The sequence below is a fragment of the Dermochelys coriacea genome, chromosome 4 (genome assembly GCF_009764565.3).
Source record: "Dermochelys coriacea isolate rDerCor1 chromosome 4, rDerCor1.pri.v4, whole genome shotgun sequence".
NCBI lineage: Eukaryota > Metazoa > Chordata > Testudines > Dermochelyidae > Dermochelys > Dermochelys coriacea.
The window spans coordinates 93810351-93836207 of NC_050071.1; the positions used below are offsets into that span (position 1 = coordinate 93810351).

Below are 25857 nucleotides of genomic sequence, written 5' to 3' on the forward strand. Positions count from 1 at the left end.
CCTGAAAGCCACCTCTCAACATAAATTGGGTTTTGTTTTGTTTTTTTTACAGTTAGCTTCAAGATAACCTGATGCCAGTCATCCACTTACAGTTCCGAAGTAGTTTGGCGTTTCCTTTCTCTGCAAACAGACCTGTTATTCAGATGTTCTTAAACATGGTTTGGTTCTTTAAGAACTCATCTTCTCTACATTCATTTTTCATAGTCATTTCAGCTTACTCTGCACCACCCTGGTGAATCTTTCTGTCCATGTTGCTCTGTTGGTCCATTGAATCAATGAGACCCTCAAGAGCATTTTTCTTGGATGGTAATAATTCCTTCTCCTCTCTCATGAAGTTAGGGTTGATATTGATCAGTTTCAGCACACCTTTAACCAAAGACCCCAAACCAGACAGGGACAGTGCTGACAGGCTTAAGAATACAAGTAGAGCAGCTGAAGGTCACAGCTTGAAGATGAGATTCTAGGGTTCATGAAAGAGACTGGTGGCACTGTTTTGATCCAGATATGTGGGAGATAAAGCAGATACTAGGAAAATGTGTCAGAACAGCTCTGCCAATGTATCTCAGTCCTGAATAGAAATACTAATGCTATATTCTATTCAATGGGAGCTCTTCTCGAGAGACAAAGTAGTGATAAACTGTGGTGGTTTTGTGACATGTACAAACATGGGAAGAAGAAGAAGACCACAACATTATTTTTCAATCCAGACCAGAATTTGAACCCAAGTCACCAAAATTAAAGTGACTAATACACTTACCCCACTATGCCTAAATACTGATTTTAATAAAAAGAAAAGGAGTACTTGTGGCACCTTAGAGACTAAGGTGCCACAAGTACTCCTTTTCTTTTTACGAATACAGACTAACATGGCTGCTACTCTGAAACCTGATTTTTTTAATGTTTCCTTTTCCTTTCATTTAATCATTTTCTGTGCTTCTGGTAACTTGGATCTTGTCAGGACAATTACTCAGTGGTGGATGAGTCAGAATAACTCACTAAAAATGTGCATGTTATTCTGAAATGTGTTTGAAGAGCATGAAAGGTATACATTTACTCTGGTACCTAGTTCCTCAGCACTGCCTATTTTTACTGTTTAGTCGTAAAGATTTATTGCGGGTTGTTAAGATCTGACTTTGAAGTCCCAAAAATATGGGAGAAATGAAAATCTATTTTAATACCTTACTAATTAGATGGGGGGTAAATACCACTGGGATTTTATGCCACATTACTTTCAGAAAAAAAAAAAATAATAATGAGGGTAGGTTTTACTGAGTGACTTTTAATGGGAGTCTTGAATAATCTGAAAAGATTGTTTTTTTCCCCCTCTCAACACCAGTACATCTGGCTTATTTTGTTTACATATGCTAATGCCTTATCTCTCACTACAAATTTATAAAATTAGTGCAAGCTATCCCTTTTTCATTATTTCTAAACAGTATCAAACTGTTCAAAATCACTGTTCTCATAAATAGTCTAGTTCCCCAATGGTGCAAAGCTACACAATTAAGCCCAAAATCCATAATTTTTCCACTCTTCTGGAAAGTCAAAAATAAAATCTAGTCGTCTTTATTATAACATATTTCAGTTTGGCAGAATACACCGAAGTGTGCAGATATTCATGACCAACACAGATGGAGCTGAAGTTAGCTGATTGAAGATAACTTCCTTCAGTACATGCAAAGATTCAGTTCTCACTCTTCCCAAGCATCTCCATACTTGTTTACTTTAACTAGAAAAAAGAAAAAGAATATCACATGCAACTAAATAGTTTAAATACATAAGTTTAATTTACATAGTGCTTTTGAAACTGTGGTGAATGTGTTGTGTTTTCGAAGTGTGAGGTTTAAGGATAGTTACACTTCAGTGTGTGTCTAGTAATTTTTAAAATGAGGGAAAGGGTAAAGATGGCATTATTAGTTTTTATTATAGCAGTATTCAAAGGCCCCAGTCAGGTTAGGGACCAATTATATTAATCCCTACCCCGCAGAGTTTATAATTAATTTAAAACAAGATGCAACAAGTGGGTATACCAAACAATGGGAAGAAACAGGCAACAGTTGCCTTTAACAGTTGGCAACTGCCTACAATGTAGAAGTGGGTCTTGGAGACAGACTTGAAGGAGGGGAGGGTAATGGTTTTATAGATTAGTCCAGTGAGGGCAGTGTGGAAGTAAATGAAAAGGTGCTTGTTTGGGAGAGACATGGACAAACAGGATATAGAGTTAGGTTATAATAAGATACAAGAATATAAAGACAAAGAGGAAAGATGGACCAGTGGTTATGACTCTTAGAGCTGAGTTCCCTGCTCTGCCACGTTTTGTGGGATCTTGGACCAGTCACTTGGTCTGTGTCTCAGTTCCCCCTTTGTAAAATGAGGATAACAGTACTTTTAAACCTCAGAAGGGTGTTGAGAGGGTAAGTACATTAATGATCGTGAGGCCCCCATTAGTAGTATACAAGTACCTAAGATAGACTGTAAGTGCCGAGTTGTGCTGGTCCTTAAAGGGAGGGGAAGCTTGAATTTAATGCATGAGAGAAGCGAGAGCCAGGAGGAGGATCTGGGCTGTCAGGAATTGTGTGTAAGAGAGCGCAATATGGTCAGACCAGCCAAAGATTCCAAAGGAGAGGGGAATATCAGGAGGCCAGAAAGGAGGTGGTCAGAGAAGACAAGACAGGATGAGAGTTTATGTGGTGCACACGGAGAACTGGACCTTACACAGAAGGAAGAAACAAGCTTTGGCTTCAGCCTGAATGTTTGGGGTTAGAGAGAGGGTGGATTCAAAGATGATACCCAAGTAATGGGCTTAAGTGACTATGAGGATGGTAGTATTGTCAACAATGACAGATGGCACATCTACATGAGGAAGTTGCACTGACTCCATCTTAAAAGTGCAATTTTAAACGGATTTGGTTAAATCCATGCATGTTGTGCGGACTCTTATTTTAGTTTAAACCTGGTTTATTTCAGTTCAGCTTAAGTTGATTTCTAATTGACAAGCTAAACTGAAATATGTATGGCTTAAAACCAAAGGAAGAGGTTCCACAGAGCTCTTTGCACTGGTTTAACCCTATCAGTTTACAACTGCACTTTTAGTTAAACCAGTGCACTCTTCTTACATAAAGTCCAGAAAAAAGGAGATGCATCTCCAGGGAAAAAGGCTCTTGTGGGCACTGGGGCTTGCCTCAGGGTTATGTGTGGGTGCACAGAGTGATAAAGGACTCTACTGGAGGTGTCTGAGGATGGCATGGACAGGAGAAGGGTGTTGCAGATGTTCCTCCTACCCTCCCAATATAGTTTCAATTTTGATGATTTGTGCAGATTTCTGCTCCCATCCCCAAAAAACTGCTGTAAGGGAGCCCCCAGTGCTTATCATCATTTGACTGCTGCTGAAGAGCATCCACTCCTCAGCAATTTAGCAGGAATTATGCAGGCACACTAAGAGCACAGAGGTTAAACCCAAAGCAGGCAAACTCTAAATTTTAGTTCCTGTTCTTACTCATTATTATAAAGCTAACATTTCAAAAGAAAAATAGTAAACAAACAGGCTGAAAAATCACTGAGCTCTGCTATTGAACCATCTCCATTAGTGACATCAGTAAGTTCCCTGAAATTAATTTCAGACTTTCATGCACTTCTGTGTCATTTATTATCCAGCAACTATTTACATTTATTTTAGTTTTGCTTTTACTCCACTTTCCTAAACAGTGCAAGCAACCACATTTACAAGTTATTTGTAGAAAGCTCAGTGAACTACTCATGTTCCATTTTCAAAAGCTGATGCTAAGTAACATAACATTCCATCTATTGTGATCCTATGTTATGTTTAAACATTGTTCCATAGTGAAAAAAATCCTAAATTAAAAAGTATAAATAAAATTGTGAACCTTTGTATTCTGCAATCCCATAGCCATAGACTTTGCTGTGGAGTTTACTCCTTGCCACAAAAGTGCTACTCCAGAACTTGAGCTTTCATTTAAAGAAAATATGGTTCTAGTCTCTGTGGTTGTGGAGAAAACCTTGAATAGGAAACTATGCCCACAGATGAAATGTCAGTTGCCTGAATCTACAGATAGCCTGGAACAATAGCTAAGAGGTGTGAACTTCCTCATTCATCTTAATCATGGCATCATGAATTCCACAGACATGGGAGTTGGCATTTTTCCTAAGAATTCATGTAATTCAGAGTGTCTGCCACAAAATTAATCATTTTGATCCAGGCGGATGCTCAATATTTTATCTCCTTGCCCTGCTAGGGCCAGCCTGCAGCTACATTTGCTCTACAGCTTTGAAAATAACCATTGTTTCAAATGTTCACCCAAGAATTTTATGTCAATTGATATTTTCAGCTATGGGCTAAAACTGCATGTTTGTATGCGGGTGGGCAGTGTAGAAATGTAGACTATTTCACAGCGACAGAATAAATTAACATTGCCACAAAATTAAAGGGTTGCTGCTGCAGAATTTGGTCCCATTGTGATGCAGAGTATGTGGGGGCCTGAATATAATGCCTGAAGATTCAAAGTGACAGATCCTGCAGTACATTAAACAAACTAATTTTTTTATTCAAAATAAGAAATGTGGTTCCCAAAGATAGCTTTATACTGATTGAATGGCATTTCATTTTGAAGGTCACTTCATTCTTTACTGTCTAAAGTTCTGTTTTCCAGCGCGAAAACAAAAATCTCAACATTGGTGCCAAGTACTAGTTCCTTCCTTTAAATTTTAACGTAGAACAGTAAACATCTGCAAACAATGACACGTCCCTCAAAATTCTACACTACAGAAATCCCCAAATTCATAAAATAAGTTTTAAAAAATAGGTATGTGATCTGTTTTGAGAGAATGCTAACTTAACATACACCCTTTCAAGGGCTAAAAAAAAAAACTCAGAAACCTTAGTTCTCGAACCCTTTGCTAAAGAGCTGTGATGCAGTAAATTATTTCTTTGGATATGTCTATACAGCAACTAGACACCCATGGCTGGCCAATGCCTGCTGACTTAGGCTCGTGGGGCTCAGACTGCAGGGCTGTTTCATTGCTGTGTAGACTGCTGGACTCATGGACCCTCCCACCGCTCAGGATCCTACAGCCCCAGGCCCTGAAGTCTACACAGCAATGAAACAGCCCCACAGCCCAAGCCCTGCAAACCTAATTCAGCTGGCACAGGTCAGCTGCAGGTTTTCTTTGCTGCGTAGCCATACGCCTAACAGCCTAGGCAGTCAAGCACTAATCAAGCTTTTCACAATTTGTCTCTAAATGGATAACCTGATCATTCTAGTACAGTCATTATAATCTTCTACTGAAACTTCAATGTTTTTTTTCCAACACGAGTAGTAATTTGAAATATGAAACTATATAATATGCTGAACATAAGCCATACATAGAAAGGAAATCGATTCAAATGTGAGCTAAGTCAGAAACACAATTCAGTCATTTGCCCCTCAAGACACTGTTTGTTTATCCTTTAGGGATTTCTTAAAGGAAAACATAAGACTCTAACCCTTTTCAACACTACTTTGGCATCCATGTTCACTACGTACTGCAGCAATTCAGCATCAAATTACCTTCTTTTTCAAATGGTCTCTCCTGTGAAGACTTGACTGGAGTCTCTGCCTTTTGTGTTACCGTTACTTCATATGTCTCTCTGTTTCTATTCCTTAACTCCTCATATGAGACACTTTTTCTTTTAGGACTTTCTTCTAGGAATGGAACAGGTTCTTTTAAAAAAAATATATATATGCGCAATGAGAAGATTTAGCAACACCCAACTACACTCGATTACAGCTGCAATTAACCAAACATTTTTTTAGCATGCCAATCAATTGTAGCTCAATTGAGACTGAAATGGGACACATTACTGCCACAATCCTAAATTGCAATTCAGTTTTTTAAAAGTATTGTAAAAGCACTCTATACATTCAGAAAGATCCCTCCCTGAAAATTTTCATTTTATTCTCAGATGCCACCAATGTTATGAAGTAGTTGTGAGCTGAGAAAACTGAGTAGTGACACACAAATAAAAACAGGAGTACTTGTGGCACCTTAGAGACAAACAAATTTATTTGAGCATAAGCTTTTGTGAGCTACAGCTCACTTCATTGGATGCATGCAGTGGAAAATACAGTGGGGGAGATTTATATACATAGAGAACATGAAACAATGGGTGTTACCATACACACTGTAAGGAGAGTGATCACTTAAGATGAACTATTACCAGCCGGTGACCCAGGCTCCAGCTTTCATCCAGACCACACCACATGATCCACTGTCTACAGCCAAGCTCTATGATACAACTGCATTTGCTCCAACACTTCAGACAGAGACAAACACCTACAAAATCTCTTTCAAGCATTCTTACAACTACAATACCCACCTGCTGAAGTGAATAAACAGATTGACAGAGCCAGAAGAGTACCCAGAAGTCACCTACTACAAGACAGGCCCGACAAAGAAAACAACAGAATGCCACTAGCCATCACCTTCAGCCCCCAACTAAAACCTCTCCAACGCATCCATCAAGGATCTACAACCTATCCTGAAGGACGACCCATCACTGTCACAGATCTTGGGAGACAGGCCAGTCCTTGCTTACAGACAGCCCTCCAACCTGAAGCAAATACTCACCAGCAACCACACACCACACAACAGAACCACTAACCCAGGAACCTATCCTTGCAACAAAGCCCGTTGCCAACGCTGTCCACATATCTATTCAGGGGACACCATCATAGGGCCTAATCACATCAGCCACACTATGAGAGGCTCATTCACCTGCACATCTACCAATGTGATATATGCCATCATGTGCCAGCAAAGCCCCTCTGCCATGTACATTGGTCAAACTGGACAGTCTATGTAAAAGAATAAATGGACACAAATCAGACATCAAGAATTATAACATTCAAAAACCAGTTGGAGAACACTTCAATCTCTCTGGTCACTCGATTACAGACCTAAAAGTTGCAATTCTTCAACAAAAAAACTTCAAAAACAGACTCCAATGAGAGATTCCTGAATTGGAATTAATTTGCAAACTGGATACAATTAACTTAGGCTTGAATAGAAACTGGGAGTGGATGGGTCATTACACAAAGTAAAACTATTTCCTCATGTTTATTGCCCCACCCCCCACTGTTCCTCAGACGTTCTTGTCAACTTCTGGAAATGGCCCACCTTGATTATCACTACAAAAGGTTCCTGCCCCCCACCCTCTTGCTGGTAATAGCTCACCTTAAGTGATCACTCTCCTTACAGTGTGTATGATAAAACCCATTGTTTCATGGTGTGTGTGTAAAAAAGTGTAAATCTCCCCACTGTATTTTCCACCGAATGCATCCGATGAAGTGAGCTGTAGCTCACAAAAAGCTTATGCTCAAATAAATGTTAGTCTCTAAGGTGCCACAAGTACTCCTTTTCTTTTTGCGAATACAAACTAACATGGCTGCTACTCTGAAACCAACAAATAAGAACATAAAGCAGAATTTCTATGTATAGCACTGCCACGAACAGCTTTTCAAGCAGATACCAGTTCACCTAGATCATGATTGACAGCAGATAGTCTGAGCAGATAGCGCAACCCAAAGCAAGAGTTTTCCATATTTTCAGACTCTAAAGAATAGAGAAGAGAATTCTGTGCACTCCAAGGACAGTGAAACTTTTTTTTTTTTTTTTAATAAAAATGAAGACTTTGCAGAAGGGAAAAATCAGACTGGTCTGAAGAGAAAAGAAGGTTATGGATCAGCCACCTAGGTATTTATAAAGTGCCCAAACTCCATGGCATCTAAGCACTATTAGGCTTGTGGGTTTGATTTCATTCATCCCCCGCATTTTACATCTGTCAAAAATGTTATTCCTCTTAGGATGGAGAAAGGTTTTCTTTTTCTTATTTTATCCAAGAAAAAGCCTAATCATCCCCCAATACTATTAAAAATGTCATATCTTTGAGGGACCCTGAATAAAAGTAAGAATGTCTAGTCCAGTCATGTTTAGGAAATAACATATTTGTCTATTTAAGCACCATGATTTTGTGCTACTACTACTGACAGAGCATTTCAAATAATATATAGCGGTGATTAATAAACGAAACCTTTGGTGAACAGAAAATCAGATGCATCTTTGGGGGGGGGGGGAGAGAGGTGTGGAAGAACCAGAAATTTGAGCGGTTTTACATCTTCAGTTGTTCTACAACTATTAGAGTCACTTTACTAGGTTGGCTAGTGAAGTACCTCCATTTAATTATTACAGAGATTATCTAACAAATAAAAAAAATGATAAATAGGTTGAACTCTGTGAAATAAGACTCAAATTTCATATGGAGTTAATTCAAATGCTTGGGCTCACTTATTCCTTGGGTCAAATTCTGGCTCCACTGACTTCAATCGCAAACTCCTATTGACTTCAATTGGGCCAGGATTTCAACTCATGACCTCAGAGGAGGAGGAAGATGTCTAGACAAAGTGACAAACTGTTGATCTTGGTATACACCATTAATGATGTTATAATCTGCAAGATTTCTCCCATCCAAGAAACAGAGCAGTAAACACTATCATGGGTGGCCGCAACTATGTGAATGATCAACATATATGGAACTAAGAGTTACAATTAATAAGGGAAAGGGGATAACGCTATTTCAGGGTGTGATGACTCTTTTAGGGCCTGAATACATTTTCTTTTTGTTCTTCCAGTTTTTTTGGCTGAACTATTAATTTTGAATGACACATGGTCAGCTTTCAGAGTAGGAGCCATGTTAGTCTGTATTCGCAAAAAAGAAAAGGAGTACTTGGGGCACCTTAGAGACTAAAATTTATTTGAGCATAAGCTTTCGTGAACTACAGCTCACTTCAATGCATCCGATCAAGTGAGCTGTAGCTCACGAAAGCTTATGCTCAAACAAATTTGATGGTCAGCTTTGTAAATCCCAAGAAAGTAGATAAATTTATAAATCAGATCACAAACAGAAATAGAGATAAACAAGAGTTTTACTTTTTTTTTTTTTAAAAAAAGATCAAGATTGATTTTTGAGCTTACTTCATTATTTTTTCTTATTTATGCTTGAGATAGACAAACTGTCAGTCTCTGTGCACACGCGAGTACTGGAAGATACTAACTAATTTATGTTTTCTCATTCTGATATTGCTAAATTACCAGAAAGAGATTTAAGCTGTTTAACATTTGGTGGATAAGAAAGTTTTGGTCATCTGACATAAGCATAACAAAACTAAATAATTTTGGAATAAATTTTAGTTTATAAATTAGACTTTTCAGAAATCCAGATAAGTTTATGATTTCCATACAGGCTTGCGGTCCTTCCAGAAATAGCAAAAGCATGTACAGCAGGTCCTCCAATAGAGCAAGATATCAGTTTATCTGTATATTAAAGGCAATAGTTTCTGGAGAAACCCTCAGTCTGCATTAAATGGTAATGGTTATCAGGATTTTTGATACAATATGTTGTTTTATACATTAAAATGCTGCTGTTATCAATAGGTGGGTTGTTTCTTAGACTTATTGGGATAACTCTATTTGGAAAAACTCCATATTGGATTAATTACATATTTATTTATTATTCTTTCATGCTATTCCTTACTGTCCCGTTTTATAAACCCAGTTAATTAAAAACAATTAAAAATCAAAATCAACCTGTGCATAATGTTAATATGTGTACATTGCCAGCTCCAAGTTCACTTCTACAAGCATTTATTTCTGCACACATTTCCTCCTCTGAATATCATTTCTATACTTTATTTTGGATTTTTTTTCCCTTTCATATATTATCAATTATTGTATAAATTCAGCACACATGGAGAGAGCAACTCCTGGATTCTGTTAAAATTGCAGTTTTCAAGTGCTTCAGTGTAAGGAGCCATAAAGATTATCAATGTGTTTAAAATGTCAGCCCATAAATCTCTTATCAAAAATTAGTTGTGTGAAGGGGCTTTTAGAGTCAAATAATGAAAAGATTTTTCATAAAAAAATTAAATTTAAAAATCTAAAGTACATTAAAATTATATATATATACACACACACACATATACATACACACACACACACACACACACACACACACACACACACAGAGAAAATCATCATATTTCTTTAGGTACCATCCAAGACCTGAGTTCACGATTTTGTGTTTCCCCTGCAACAGTCCAGGACATCATTAACACCTAAAGCAGCATGAAGGATGCAGGAAATTTTAGGCTCAGTGATGTCCTCAGTTGTTGCAGGAGAAAATAGAACCCTATATTCAGATTCTGAAAAGTTAAAAACACAAACCTATCACATTTTAAAAACCTTGTTTCATTGGCATGGGATTAAGACATTATACAGTTAAGATAATATCACTAACAACAAGGCAATAGGCCAGAAAGGCTAGTAGGAAACAGAAGAAGCTATGGCTTGGTCAAGATTTTAGATGGATTTAAATGGCTGAATCATTCCTCCTATCACTGATTCCCATTACAGATGTTAGTAATATATCAACTTTAAAAGCTTCATTTATATATAGGTTTCAAATTTAAATGACCAATACATATGCAATGATTAAATCCATGAAGGTTAAATTATTAGAGAAATGGAACAGGATAATTCTCCTTCCACCATAAAGAAGTGTCAAAATTTAAACAAAAATTGACTAGAGCTAAATCAGAGATAGCTGCATATATAAATATATAAATCAAATTTTTGATATCTATAAAAAGGAGAAACTCCCCCACCTATGTTCCTGTTGTCCCTGGACATTTTGTTCAGTTGCAAAGATTAAAAGAAAATCTGTGGGGAATCAAACTTCACGTGGGAGATATAGGTATATTTAACTTTCCAAACAGAGCGGACTTTGCAAATTAAAATTTTTACTTGCAGTTATCTTTTTAAAAAAATATAGAAATTAAGTTGGTTTTAAAAAGACAAATGTTAAAACAGAAACATACTGTAGATCGATGTGCTTTGTGTCAACATACTTTTCTTTTTGGAACTTCAACACATTTCTGTATCAAAAACCACTGCAATCTACAAAATACTGTATATTTGTACAGGTGCTGAAACAAGGCAATTTGAATATACAGAATGTATACATCCAAGCAAATTAAGGGGATATACCATATTTATCATCATGACAAAAGAAGCTTTACTTTCACATTCTTCTCACCTCTGAAGACAAAAGACATCCAAGACAGAGACAAGAATTAATGTACTATGAAGTTATAAACTTTATTAAGACAAGCCATACCTGGGGCATTATGTTCAGTAACTCCAGTAGGAGAGGATTCATTCAGAGAAGAACTGAATGGAATTGGTTCATAATTAGAGCCGGACTGATTTGTTGAACTATATTCATGTGAATAGCTGGAAGAAAGTGGGGCTTCAGCTGCTGGAGAAGATCCAAAAGGTGACTGAGAAGGCAAATTTGCAAACTCTGATTTTTGAGCAGCATATCTGGAAAAACACCACAATTGGATATTCAGATTGGAAATATTTAATTAAAGCACGTGATACACAATGGGTTGAGGAATAAAATTTCCTTGATTAAACGTTTTAACACAATTTATTTTTTAAAACTAAGTATTAACAGATTTTAAAAGAAAAAGGTAATTGATTCTGCTTACACTGTCCAAAAAAGATCTATATATATCCCCCTCCTTAACACATATACACTTTAAAAAAAGGAGCGTACATGAGAAACTTGAGTCCTATCTGGGAAAAAAAAAAAAAAATACAGAATATAGACAGAGTACCAGCCATGAGCTTGGAACTTTACAAGATAAATACTGTAAGACACAACCCTTACCCCCCAAAGACAGTTCAGACACAGACAGAACACATCAGACACAAATAGAACAGGGTGTGCCTGCATGAGCTAGTGGTGGCATAAGAATCTAGCAGTACCTGCTATTTTTGAAAGTTTGGGGGAAGAAGTATGGTTTGAGAAGCCAAGATGCAACTTAAAACCCTTCATTAGACGCTGCTATGACTTATCAATACCAAAAAAAAGTCACAGTAGCTATCCTGGGGACAAAAGAATTATCTTGAGGAAACAGAAGACTTATGTTCCTCCCTCCTATATGGATTTGCTGAATTAGTTTTCCGGCACAAAATTAACAGGGAGAATGATGATTAGAAACAATTTTTTTTAAAAGATGACATCAATTGGTTACATGCAAAAAAAATTGTGTATTGTAGTTATTTAGGCCTGATTCAGCACAGCACTTAAGCACATGCTTTAATTTTAAGTATATGCTTACATGCTTTTCTGAATAGCGAAGGATTTAAGCCCATACTTCTAATGGCCTTGTTCACTACTGAATTATTTACTCAGCTGCCCATCTCTTACTTTTTTTGGAGGAGGGGGAAGAAAAGGAGATTTTATTTATTCATTTTTTGGATCATTTACAATAAGACATTACAGTTACATTGTCTTTACACATATAGGTAAATATATCTTATTACAGAATTAACAATATAAAGCAACATCTTTTATATTGACCATATATTGTTATTTTAACTTTTCCCGCAACAATTATTTAAAACACCATCTTAACATGGCATGTATATATGCATTTAAGCATTCATATTCACTTTTGGGGGTGAGGGGTAGAAGGGAATCTGAACGTTTTATGAGGGGGCATGGAAGAGTCTCAGGAGAATAGAAAAAGGAAAGCAAAAGGTGGCGGGGATGTAATTCAGTTATCCTGTGTATATATTTTTCTTGACTGTCCTATAGGTATAAGATTACCATATTTATAGGTAAGTCTACACTTCAAGCTGCGAGTGGGATTCCCAGTTTGAGGAGATATACTTGAGTTAGCACACTAATAGAATGTAGGCAAGGCAGTGTGAGAAGCAAAAGGGGATAGCTGCTGAGTGCATGCCCATCAGATGCTAGGAATTTACTGAAGGCAGCCAGCTCGCACCACCTCCCCCCCACCCCGCCCCCTTGTGCTGCCCTGGCTATGATCTATTTTTAGTGCTCTAGAGCTTGATGAGAGCCAGCATGAGTATGTCTCCTCACACTGGGAATTACTCCTCCAGCTTGATGCTTAGACATACCCTACATCAAAGCATCTCAATGATTTCAGTGTTTCTATTGTATTTTTTTCTGTGCAAGGTATATTATTACTTTAATCCATTTTTGTGAATTTGGTTGGCATTGTCTCACAAATTTTGAGAAGTCTTCCATTATAAGATATTCTATTAATTTTTTTCAATGATCTACAATAGGAAGTATTGCCTGGAACAACAAATTTAAGATTGCTTTATTTTTTTTTTTCCCTCTAAACAGCAAAAATAGGAGTAGCTTTGTTATTCCCAAGGTGAATCTTTACAAACATCTCAACTCCCAAAGTCTAAGTCCTGTTCAAATTCTCTCTCTAGTTTTATTATTATTTTCTTCAGGACGGTTTTCCAAAAGGATGTTTTTTGTTTTACCTTCCAGCAGTCACATTTTATGTGCATGAAAGAGGGCCTGGCTATTTGCATTTCATACAGCTATCTAGGGCAACATTATGTATTTTGTTATACAGAAATGGAGAAACATTCATTCTGTAAACTAAATAATACTGAACTTACTATTTTGTTAGTATTAGGGACAACAGTTATCTGTATTTTCTCATCCCATTCTTTTGCTGTTATTTCACATTTACATTCTGCACTTAACAGCTTTATGCTGTTTGTCGTTTAAAAACAGTCAAGATTCTAAAGAATCATGACTGCTAAAATTTGTGTAAAATTTTCAAATAAAGGTAGCTTTGTTGGTTCCTGTCTTCTCTGAAAGTGATTTTTAATAAAGTAAGCCATCTGTATAAACTCATTATGTATTCTTCTCTCTTTTTTTTTTTTTAAATACATCAGCTATATCTGCTTGTTCTGCCCATCTCAAACAGATTAATGAATGCTTGTTGTGCATTTGTTCTCTCTGGATTCTGGTGGTTCTTTGTGTAATTTTTACTTGATATAATTTCTCATCAGTTCTATCCTGTTCGGTTCCACATTGGCAATATCTTGAATTATCTTGTTCTTTCCCCCTTTACAATGCATTCTATGCCCAGAGGTGGTTGCACCCGTCTTGCCTCATTTATGAGTTTACAGTGGCATATAAAGGACAATTTTAAAGAAACAAAGATCCTTTACTTGCCTAGGTCTTGCTAATTGCAAACCAAAATGTTTTAAAGCCATTTGTTTGGTATGAATTTAGTTCGCATGAAAGTGAAATGATTGATATCACTGGCTTCAATGCAGAGCAGTGTATGTGGACAATATTGCAGTTTGGACAAATTTTACTGCTAATTACAGTTTACCAGACAGAACCACAACATTCTCATTCATAACCTAAAATAATTTAAACCCATTTTATGGAAGCAAAAGGATGGACTATTAACCTACCACATTATCAAGACACCTAAATCTTTTGTTTAAACAAGTTTTTACAGTTTCAATTCTTCACCCACTCTTGACAAAGATATGAGCCACTACAATTTCTTACTTGTAAAAGATTTAGTTTTGCATGATCACTCCCAAATCAACTGAGATTAGAACATGGAGTTTAAAGGGAACTAAGTATTTAGGGTGATGTTATCCAATATAATTGAATTCAGTGCAGTAAGTTCAAACCTTTCAGTATAAAAACATTCAGTACACAAACCTTTTAAAAATCCTAGTTTGGAAAGCAGTTAAGAGATCAATCAAGTCCTTGTTAAAAGGTTTTAAAAAGTATGTCTGTCTATGTAACAGTAACCATTACATAAACTAGACTACTGCTCACTGCTATCCAAACAACATTTTCTGAGCAGCGAATTATATAAAGATTTATATAGGTCAGAGATTACAAAACTAATGTTATTAAAAACTATATCAAGTGGGAAAACATTTCTGAAACAAAACAGGAAATATTTTAAAAAAACTTGAGTTTTTCACAAATAGAGCATAATGGTGTCATGCTTCTTCACTATTATAGATTTTAAAGTTGTGAACAAAGGAAAGTAATAAGTTTGTCCACCATACAACTTCCTTAGCTAATATTGCTTACTGATCTCTTTCCTTTTATTATTATTTCCACCCTCTTTCTATTTCACCCTCAGTCAAACTAAACTACTGGAAAATTTCCAACAGGTGAAGCTATTTTATTTCAGTTGTCTTCTAAACCATCAAGAGAAAACTTGTGTAAGGTCACATCATTATGAGTAAATCCCACAGGATACCAAAGTCTTAGTGTACACTCTAGTACATTTTTGCTTACAAAAGCACTCTTTGCTTGACTCGACAAAATACTCAGTTGTACATAACAGAGCTCAAACTATAATTTTCAGTTGATGCCGCTGCTTTGTGAATTCATAATGAATGAGTTTCCTGGAGGTAACAAGTTGCTGGAAGGGAAGGAAAAATTCAGCTCTCAAAATCACTGCAAGTTGCAAATGCAGCCTTGATCTTTCTATGAACTTCTTACAAGGAAAAAAAAAATTAAGAACTTAAAGAAAGTGAAAGAATTGAAGGCTTACTCATGTGGAAGAGGTCTGCGCCCTTGTCGTATACTTTCTCCTATCGGGGAATTCTCCAGTCTCTTAAATTTCTCCTGGCACGCTGACATGTAAGAAATCTTTCCAGCAATATATCCACATATACCGGCAACTTATATGTAAAGAAAAGAGCAACTCTCACAAACTCTGTCAATACACTTTACAATAAAAGTAGAGTCATTTAAAAATGTAATACACAGTGCCATAGTATCAAATGAAAATAAGTTAGTCTTCAGTTTTGATTTAAAGAACAAAAAAGGCAGCATCTTTAATATTTCTTTGGTACTCCTGTCCAGAGAAGGTACTAAAAGAGTAAGGTGACAGCTGAACAAAGTCATAATGAAGTGCCTGAGACAAGCAGGCAGCCATCAGATGTGGCAGTTGAGAGGAGAGAAGGATGACAATCATAAAGATCTCTGGATCAAGACTCCCAAGGGTCTCAAGCTAGGGTTCTCAACACTTTGGGTTCTCTGTTGCACAACAGTAGGCCTGGCAGCCCTGGAAACTGACTAGAGTTAGGGCTTTAAGGTTTCCAGCTGAGCAGCTCAGAAAGCCTCATCAATTTCATTCAGAATATGTAGAAACAAACTATTTTTCAAAACAAAATTTAGACTCTCAATAGGAAATCTGGAATTTGTAGAAAATTCTAAAATTAAAAAAAATAATAAAATTGTTCCACATTGGAACAAAATCTCACAGAAAAGTAATTTCAAGTTGTGAACAGGTCTACTTCACAGGTCAAGAATGTCACTTTTTGAATTTAATAAAAGAATCTGACTGGCAATAAGTCATTAAGGCAGAGAAGGTGTCTGTCTAGTCACTTCATTTAATGCTTTTTTTTTTTTAATAAAGGTTTATGGTTTATTAAAGGGAAAGTCTTACATCAATGACCCAGTAACTTGCCTAGCTAAATCAGTGTTTCTTAAGGAACTGTTTCTTCAAGCACTTCATATATAGTCAAGAATATCCATTTATATTTCTTTCTCCATAACCCTTTTTAAAAGAAAATTAGGTAAATCAGAATATATACAAAGTTATTAACATTTAACACTCAAAATCCATAAATAAAAACCTAAATTTCTTTTTATCCCTTGCCCACTTTTTAAATGTGTTGAATATCAATTTTAAGCGTATATGATAAAATACAATCTATGTGGAACATGGATGAAGTTGGTTAACATCAGAGCCTTTATTTTTCATTACCTGACTTGAATTTTAAGAACAGTAACAAAATAAGACACATTTTCATATTTCAATATATATTACAAGTGACCCTCCAAAACAGCTCTCAATATATTAAAGGGACACAACTTACGTTATTTTTAAATTGACTTAAAAAAATCAGTTTTTCATAGAGCATCCTTTAAATAATATGCCCTGTATTGATTAAAAATTCTTTTAAAATAATTACAGGTTTTTTCACTCCTCTACTGATGTTCAGAAGGCTCTTTTGGGCATGCCTAAGACCACCACCAAATATGCTCATTCCAGAGGCGAGCAAACTTTTTGGCCCAAGGGCCACATCTGGGAATAGAAATTGTATGGCAGGCCATAAATGCTCACAACACTGGGGTTGGGGTACGGAAAGGAGTGAGGGCTCTGGTTGGGTGTGTGGGCTCCGGGGTGGGGCCCGAAATGAGGAGTTCAGGGTACGGGAAGGGGCTCTGGGCTGGGGGTGCAGGCTCTGGGGATGAGGAGTTTGGGATGTAGGAGGGTGCTCTGGGCTGGGACCGAAGGGTTCAGAGGGCAGGAAGGGGATCAGGGATGGGGCGCAAAATAATGCAAAAGGTGATACAGGATTCAATTAATACATAATTAAAGGTTAGCAATAAAAGTAATGCCAATCAACAGTATTTTATGGACAATTGATCTTATCAAACAAATTGGATTTCATTTTTTAAATGAGATTACAAGTTTGATTGACAAAGATATGCTTAGATGGAATATACTTGTACTTGAATAAAACGTTTGCTTTAGTACTAGGCAATATCCGAAGCACTATACAGCATCAATAAAGAACACATTACATCAGTTAAGAACTGGCTAACTGACAGATCTCAAAAATAGTGGTCAGTGGGGAATCATCACAGAATGGGATATTTCTAGTGGTGTTCCTGAGGGAACAGATCTTAGGAGCCAGATTTATTCAAAATTTTCATCAATGATCTGCAAGTAAATATAAAATCACTGCTGATAAAATTTGCAGATTACACAAAGATTGGAGGAATGGTAAATAAGGAGGAATAAAGGGCAGTCATAGAGTGATCTGGATAGTCTGGTTACATGAGGTCGTTCAAAACATGTTTTAGTACAGCCAAATGCAAAGTTATTCATTTAGGAGCAAGGGATGCAGAACGAGGAACTACACAATGGAGGAAATGTATCTGAAAAGGATTTAGGGGTCACAGTAGACAAGTAACTGAACATGAGCTTCCAGTGGAATGCTCTGTCAAGAAGGGCTAAAGTGTTCCTTGGATGTATAAACAGCAGAGTAGTAAGTAGGAATAAGGAGGTGATTTTTACCTCTATACGTGGCATTAGTAAGACTGATACTAGAATACTGCTTCCCGTTCTGGTGCCCACATTTTTTAAAGGATGTTGAAAAATTGTAGAGGGTGAAGAAAAAATACACACATATTATCCAAGGATTAGAAAAAATACCTTACAGTAAGGGACTAAGAGTTCAATCTGTTTAGTTTATCAAGAAGACGACTGAGTGTGGACTGAATTCCAGTGTATAAATACTTACATAGGGAGACACCAACAGGTATCAAAGGGCTTTTTAATCTAAGAGAAAAACACAGCAAGAACCAATGGCTGGAAGTTGAAGCCCAACAAATTCAAATTAGAAATCAGATACAAATTTTTAACAGTTAGAGTGATTAATCACTAGAACAAGCTAGCAAAGGAAGTGATGGATTTTCTCTCTCTTGAGGTCTTCAATCAAGACTGGATGCCTTTCTGGAAGATATGCTTTGATGATCTGGGGAATCAACGTACAATTTAGAAATTCCAGTTTGATTTATGAACTGTGTGCATCCTTATGTCTTACAGCTGCCTTTTACTGTGCTATGGGACAGGGGGTTGGCACTGGGGCATTTGCCTAGAAATAGATTGGTTGTTAAAAACCATCGGCACCTGAAAAGATCTTGCCTGGGCAGAAAAAAGGAGTAACTGCATCCTACTGAAAAGCAGTTCTCTCTAACTTCCCTTGAAAGGGCTAGGGTTTGAAGGAATGGAATTTCTCCAGGACAGGGGACAAAGAAGGTGTTGATACCACCCTTTAAAAACTAAGATAGACTCAGAGAGGAAATGAACAAAAGGGACTGGGTACCTGTTGACTGCAGGACTAGTCCAAGTTGAAGAAAACTGACTGCAGAGGTGAGATTTTCCAGGATTTGGAGAAGATGACGTAAACTGGAGAAATGAGGCCAAGCAAAGGGGACCTGGAACACTGAAAGGACACTGACCAGAATGCTTGAGTAATGGGGAAACCAAGGCAGGGGTTTACATGCAAGTGTTTCTTTTGCCTAGTTCCATAGACTTTACAGACCATAATTGATAAAGGGAAATAGTTTTTAGAAACTGTTTTTGCAAAGTAGTGACTGCATCTTACCTTTCTTTGGAGAGAAAATTAGAGGAAGACACATCTCAGACTGGCCTTCTATAGTTGCTTGACTATTAAAAAGTTAAAGGAGGTCCCTGCCAATATGGAAAGATTATCCAGGAATTAACTGGGGACAAAAGAAAGGAATCGACATAACACTATCACACACCACCAAGCGGGTCACTGAGGAAAAAAATTAGTAACATCTGAAGAAGAGACTGAACTCACCAGAATCCAAAATGCCATTATCCAGGGAACCATTACAGTGAGCCTCCTATCCTCTCCCAAATAGTACCGAGAGAGAGATGGAAAGACCCAGAATTAAGGCTCTGGAACAGAAGATTTAGTTACATCCTCTGGATTGAAAAGAGGATTCCACCAGATCTTTGCAACAAAGAACATGCACTGTGCAGAACACAGAAGTGTGCTGAAACCAAGGGACTTGCACAATCTCCAAAGGAAAGAGAGTCAAAGTCCAAGAGATCAGTGATACTGAAAGACCAATAATTGCCTTAAAAGTCAGATCTCTACTATGCTCTCATGCTTTGTGTAACAGCACTGAGCTCTCTATCATGGAAGCTGTCACTGAGCTCTGCTTCACATTACCCCTTTGCTTCATGGCAAAGGAAAACAGAACAGATACTTCCACAACATTAAGCCCAACAAACCCTAGATCTGAGGGGAGATTGCCCCAGTAGGAGCTTAGCCTGAGGCTTCCCTTGTACTGAGACTGTCTTCAGCACTGAGGGAACTCTGCGGGTCAAATCAGCTGGTTCACCTACCACCCCATACTGGAATCCATATGGGATCATCATCAAACAATTACAACCCATCCTGAAAGAAATCTTTCCTGAATCCTTTCTTCTAGCCTTCAAACAACCGCCCAATATCTCCAAGCTCATTAGAAGCAAGCTCCCCACAGACCAGCACATGCAAACTCAGAGGAGCACCAGACCCTCCCAGACAAACAGATGCAAGACCTGCAGACATATCTCCACTGCTACAATACACCTTTCAAGATTTACGGATCCTATACATGCCTATCACAAGGTGTTAGTGCACTGGATGAGGTATAAGTGCCCCCAACAACAACTATGTGGGTGAAACCAGACAGTCACTACACTCTCAGATGAACTCACACAGGAAAATTATAAAAGACAAAATACCTTATCACCTGTGAATGAACACTTTTCACAAAGCAATTGCTTTATATCTGACCTCTCAGTCCTCATCCTCAAAGGAAACTTGTACAACACTTTCAAAAGATCAGTCTGGGAGCTTAAATTCATTACTCTGCTAGACATTTCAAAATCATGGAGTAAACAGAGACACTGGATTTACAGTTTATTACAACAATCTTTTTTGTCCTATGACTCCAGAGGTGTTAATGGATCACTATCTTGAATGGTCCCCTATAATAGGTGCTCGCTCTTATGCTAAACAATCTGTTCCACCTTGCATTTTGCTGTGATGTTGGAAGTTTCCTTCCCAGACCCGAGGAAGATCTCTGGGTTTGTTTTCGCATACAGTGCTGCACTGGTGCAGCTGCGCCGGTGTAGTACTTTAGTAAAGACATTCTTATGCCGACAGGAGAGCTCCTCTGAACAGTGTGGTTAATCAACCTCCCAAAGAGGTGGTAGCTATGTCAACAGGAGAAGCTCTCCCACTGACAAAACACTGTCTACATGGGGGATTAAGTGGCTATAATCTACACGGGGGATAAAGTGGCTATAACGACCTACACTTTGAGTGACGTAGTTATACCAATATAGATCTGTAGCGTAGACCTGGCCTCTGTGTGGCTTGAAAACTTGTCTCTCTCACCAACAGAAGTTGGTCCAATAGAAGATATTGCCTCATCCACCATGTCTCTAATGTCCTGGGACATACATGGCATAGTTGGACTTACTTAACTCCCCAGTATAGATGCAGCAAGGTCAACGTAAGAATTCTTCCCTCGACATAGCTACTACCTCTCAGAAGGTGGACTAACTGCAGCAAGGGAAAAAATTGTTCCATTGCTGTAGAAAATGTCTACAGCCACAGCTGTGCCCCTGTAGCATAGACAAGCCCAGTGTAAGCCTTTTGGCACTGAAACAGCCACAAGACCAGATACACAATATTTTGCCAATCTGAAGCAGGATCAAGATGCAAAGCCTAGGACCAAAGGCTTCTGTTTGAAAACTTTAGGGGAACTTCAAGTCAATAACCGCCCTCTCCCTGACCAGAGTATGGTTCATGGGCCTCTGTCAAGAGGAAGGCATGGAGCAGAATGTATCTGTTCTTTTAGAACTAACACATAATAGACCAGTAAGCTAAACTATAATTCAGGCTATCATCAAAGCACATCAGGATGCACGTCTGTGCATTTAACCTGAGAGGGGGACATTAAATACATCACTTAACTCTGGTCTTTTAGGCTCTGACCTTGACATGATGTCCCAGAACCAAGCCAGAGACAGTCATAGGTTTTAACTTTGCAAAAACTACATGAAATTACCAATCCAAAAAACAATCAAAACTACAACCAAATATTCTTGGTGGAAAGTTTTCTCAGTACAAAGTGAAAGTCTGTATACCCACAACCAATCATAGAAAGCAACAAATGAGGTAGTTGGGAACTTCACTGTTTATAACCTTGACTTCTAGAATTCTGTGCTCTAACGTGATGCTTGTGCAGTCCCAATTAGCCCTATGTTTCTTGAAGATTCCCAAAGTTCAATTGCACCAGCTCAGGAGGGATACATCTCAAAACTAGAAATATGTGGTGGTCCCTTCAATTATTAATTAATTAATAATAGCAATCATTTATTAGAAAAATGTGTGTAGTAGTATTGTTCAAGTCACAAAAAATAAAATAGAACTTGCCTTAAATGCCTGATAGTTTTGTCTCATTCATTTGTGTGTTTGAAGCAGCACTTCCCTTATCACAAATCATAGGCCTGATCCTGTTCCTATTGCTATTAAAGTCAATATGAGTAGGATCTGAATCTATGTGGGCAGAGCGGAGCGATGACAACTTCCTGTTTTACTGCTATTTATTCGTTTTTATTTTACTGACTTTTTAAAAATAGTGATTTATATTTCTGATTACACAGATTTCAAAATCTTTCACATAAAATTGCAGGTTTCCGTTAATTGTGCATACACAGAGACCAGGAAAAAAGATATTAAGATAACATGAAAGAAACAAATGAGACATGAATTGTGACCTTCAAATCAGGAAGCGTGGGATGGGTATGCTTTGGCAAAGTTCATAAGGCAGATTTCACTGCAACAGGAATATGTGGTTAAAATGATATATTAGACAGTTGGACCTGTAAACTTCAATAATGCTGAAAAGTTAGCCAAAGAGTCATCAGAAATTTAAATTGGCACTATCAGTTGGAAATATAGTCATTGTCAAAAGAGAGAAGCATTTCAGGTACAAACCTGACCAAGTCTCCTGCAAATGTTTGTGATTTAAAAAAGAAAAAGGAAATGTGATTATAAATGTTTCTTTCTTCCCTGCTGCAGCATGAAAGACCCTGCACAATAGGAGAAGCTGCCTATATACAAGCTTTTACCTGCAGAAGGCAAACTGAAAATAAAGAAAATTTGTATTTCTTTAATCTTTCAGTTAGAGTACTCTAAGTATTACTTTTAATAACATCAAGTAAAAAATTCATATTGTAGTGTGATTTTAAATTGAGAGTGTCCTTTTACAATGACTTTCACCACATACAAAGAATTATTGCTGGAAGGCCATTACTGCAAGTTAAAACCAATCTCCTCTCGTTTCTTAAAAGTTATGCACTGTTTTACCATCTTGGCCTCTGGAGTCTCACAGGATAATTATCAAGAACTTCTGCAATCTTGCAGGGTTTTACATGAATGTTATATACAAAAATTTTGCAGAGCCTGTCATGCGAATTCAGAGTGCAGAGGACTGACACTTTTCACCTGATAACAGTCTACCCAATTTGTGGGTGAAAGGATATGGCAGATTAAACAATCCCACTTCTCAGAATAGCCACTTTATTTAAATTGGAGACAACTTCACCACTCAGCCTGAATAAGTTTTAATTATTTCTGATAGAAATAATATTGAAAGAGATGTTTATAACTATCTATTATAGTTCTAGCTGTGTTGTTGGGAAGTAAAAATGAAAGGAAGTTACTGACTAAAAATGAATTTGAAAGTCTTGCTATTTATGATAGAGAAATAATGAATTTGTGCGTATTAGATTGCCATATAGGGAAATCTTCTGATCTCAAATTACACCAATATAAACCCAGAGGAAGTTCACTGAGATACATCTGAAATGACTCAGCTGGCTTCAGTGGAGTTGCTTTGGCTTTTTGGCAGGGTAACTGATGCACTTCATGAACTAGATTCTGGTAAGTTGAACTAATATGTGGTTTATACTTACATGCAACTTTGGGAAGAGAGCCAAACCTTGAATGAGTGGTGAGAATTCCTGAAAATAAGCAAAGTAAGTAATTACTTACTAAATGTAAAATATTTATTTTAGTAAGATCACAAAGATGAATTTAAATAACCAGATTAACATTTAATTTTTCATGTGACCATGCCATAGTAGTTAATCCTCTGCACTACATGAACTGTTTTAACTTTTTAAGAAGAAAAATCCCAACAACATTTCTGACTTATAGCCACAAAACTAGAAAATTCAAGAGTTAAAATTCCGGCTTTATCCCACCTTGTGCATCTAGGTATTGCAGTAAATATGGGATGTATAATTGCTCTCTGGAGAACGCAATACTGCAACACAAGGTGAATGAGACAATTTCAGTCAATTCCAAATTCCCCTCTTTCCGCAGTTTCAAGTGCTGCTGCAGCTATGTGACTAGGAATTTGAATTTTTCTTAATCATTTTGTTATTCTTCTCTTAATTCCCTCCATTTTGTTACATCTTTCTGGAATTGGGTTTCTCAGTACAGACTACACTATTTCCAGTTGTGGTCTTACAAGCTCCCATAGACAGACTATCATAGCAACACAAGAATCATCATACTTGAGCAGATCTTGGTCTACCTAGTCCAGTTCCTGTCTCCTACTGAGGTTAGCATATGCCTCAGGGCAGGTCGAAGAAACCCCACACAGATGCAAGGTAATCTACTTTCCCAGGGAAGTCACCTTCTAACCCCTAACAGTTAGAGAATGGTTTAAACCAGTGGTCTCCAACCTTTTTATGCCAAAGATCACTTTTTGAATTTAAGGGCACCCAGGATCTACCCAGCCCCTTCCCCGAGGCCCCACCCCTTCCCCAAAGCCCCACCCCACTCACTTTCACTGGGTTGGGGTAGGTGGTTGGGGTTTAGGAAGGGTGCTTGCTCTGGGCGGGGACCAAGGGAATCGCAGTGTGGGAGGTGGCTCTGGTATAAGCCTGGGGCAGGGGGTTGGGTGCAGGGGGGGGTAAGGGCTGCAAGCTCTAGGAAGGAGTTTGGGTCCAGGCTGGGGCTGACTGTTGGGGTGCAGAAGGGGTTGCGTGATGTGGGCTCTGAGAGGGAGTTTGGGAGCAGGAGGGGGCTCCAGGCTGGGACAGAGTGTTGGGGTACAGGGTGCTGGCTCTGGGAGGGCGGTCAGGGCTGGGGCAGGGGGTTGGGGTGCAGGAGGGGGTACAGGATGCTGGCTCTGGGACGAGGGTCAGGGCTGGGGCTTGAGGTGGAGTAGAGGCTTCTGGGTGCTGGCTCCGGGAAGGGGCTCAGGGCTGGGTGCAGCCTCCCACCGGGCAACATTTACCTCCAACGGCTTCCGGTCAGTGGCACAGGGAGGCTAAGACAGGCTCCCTGCCTACCCCGGCCCCACGCCCCTCCTGGAAGGGGCCAACATGGGAGGGGGAGGGCAGCACATGGCTCCACCCGCTGCCCCTGCAGCTCCCACTGGCCACAGCTCCCCATTCCCAGCCAATGGGAACTACGAGGGCGGTGCTTGCAGACAGGAGCAGCATGCAGAGGGAGAATCCTGGCCCCCCCACCCCCGCAATCAACCGGTTGGTGACCACTGGTTTAAACCCTGATGCATAAAGTTTTACAGCCCTTTCCATTTATTTTGTTAAGTACTTAATATTTTATGTCTAAATATTCTTGAAATCCATAAAAATGTCAAATACGTTTTGAATCTTGCTATGGTCTTGGTCTCAGTAACATCCTACAGCATCCAGTTTAATTACACATCACATGAATACGCATTTCCAGGTATGAGTTTTGAATGTGGCACCATTTCATTGATGGTTCCCTTGTTTTTACTTAGACATGGAGAAAAGATGTTCCCATTCTACCTCATTTATAACAATTAATTTTGTAGACTTATATCCCCTCTTATTTGCTTCTTCTCTGAGATAAACAATCCCAGTCTTTTCAGTTTCCATAAGCAAGTTTTTTCTATGCTTTTTTGCATTCTCATAGCCCATATCCGAATTTTTTCTAGTTGCACAATATCCTTTTTTTGATATGGCATGACTAGGGCTCCGTGTCTGTCACAAAGATTGCAGAAGTCACAGATTCCGTGACTTTCCGCAACCTCCGTGACTTCTGCAGGGGCCAGTGTGGCTGACTCCAGGGCCAGCTGCCCAGGTGGCCCCTGGGACAGCCACACCGGCCACTGTTGGAGTGGCCCCAGGGACAGCCACACCAACAGCTGCTCCGGCAGCCCCCAGCAGCGGTTCCTGGCCGGCCGGAGCAGCCACGGTCCACGGTCCCCGGCAGTGGCTCGCCAGCCACGGTCCCCAGCAGTGGCTC

The 25857-nt window shown here is 38.4% G+C and overlaps 1 protein-coding gene across 8 annotated transcripts in view; it reads right to left on the bottom strand.

Moving 5' to 3' along the window:
- Positions 1–1550: 1550 nt before the first annotated feature.
- The window catches only part of OCIAD1 (OCIA domain containing 1), a 30972-nt gene continuing 6665 nt past the window's right edge, over positions 1551–25857 (bottom strand). For 5 of the 8 annotated variants that reach the window (XM_043513866.1, XM_038400827.2, XM_038400831.2 and 2 more), the window contains 5 exons: positions 23526–23573; positions 15489–15618; positions 11228–11433; positions 5565–5717; positions 1551–1729 (listed from right to left, as the gene is read on the bottom strand). In XM_043513866.1, the coding sequence (XP_043369801.1) occupies positions 1692–1729; positions 5565–5717; positions 11228–11433; positions 15489–15618; positions 23526–23573 (575 nt within the window). In that variant the 3' untranslated portion in view covers positions 1551–1691. The remainder of the gene's footprint in view (positions 1730–5564; positions 5718–11227; positions 11434–15488; positions 15619–23525; positions 23574–25857) is intronic. The other 3 variants (XM_038400828.2, XM_043513867.1, XM_043513868.1) reach the window with 2 other exon arrangements.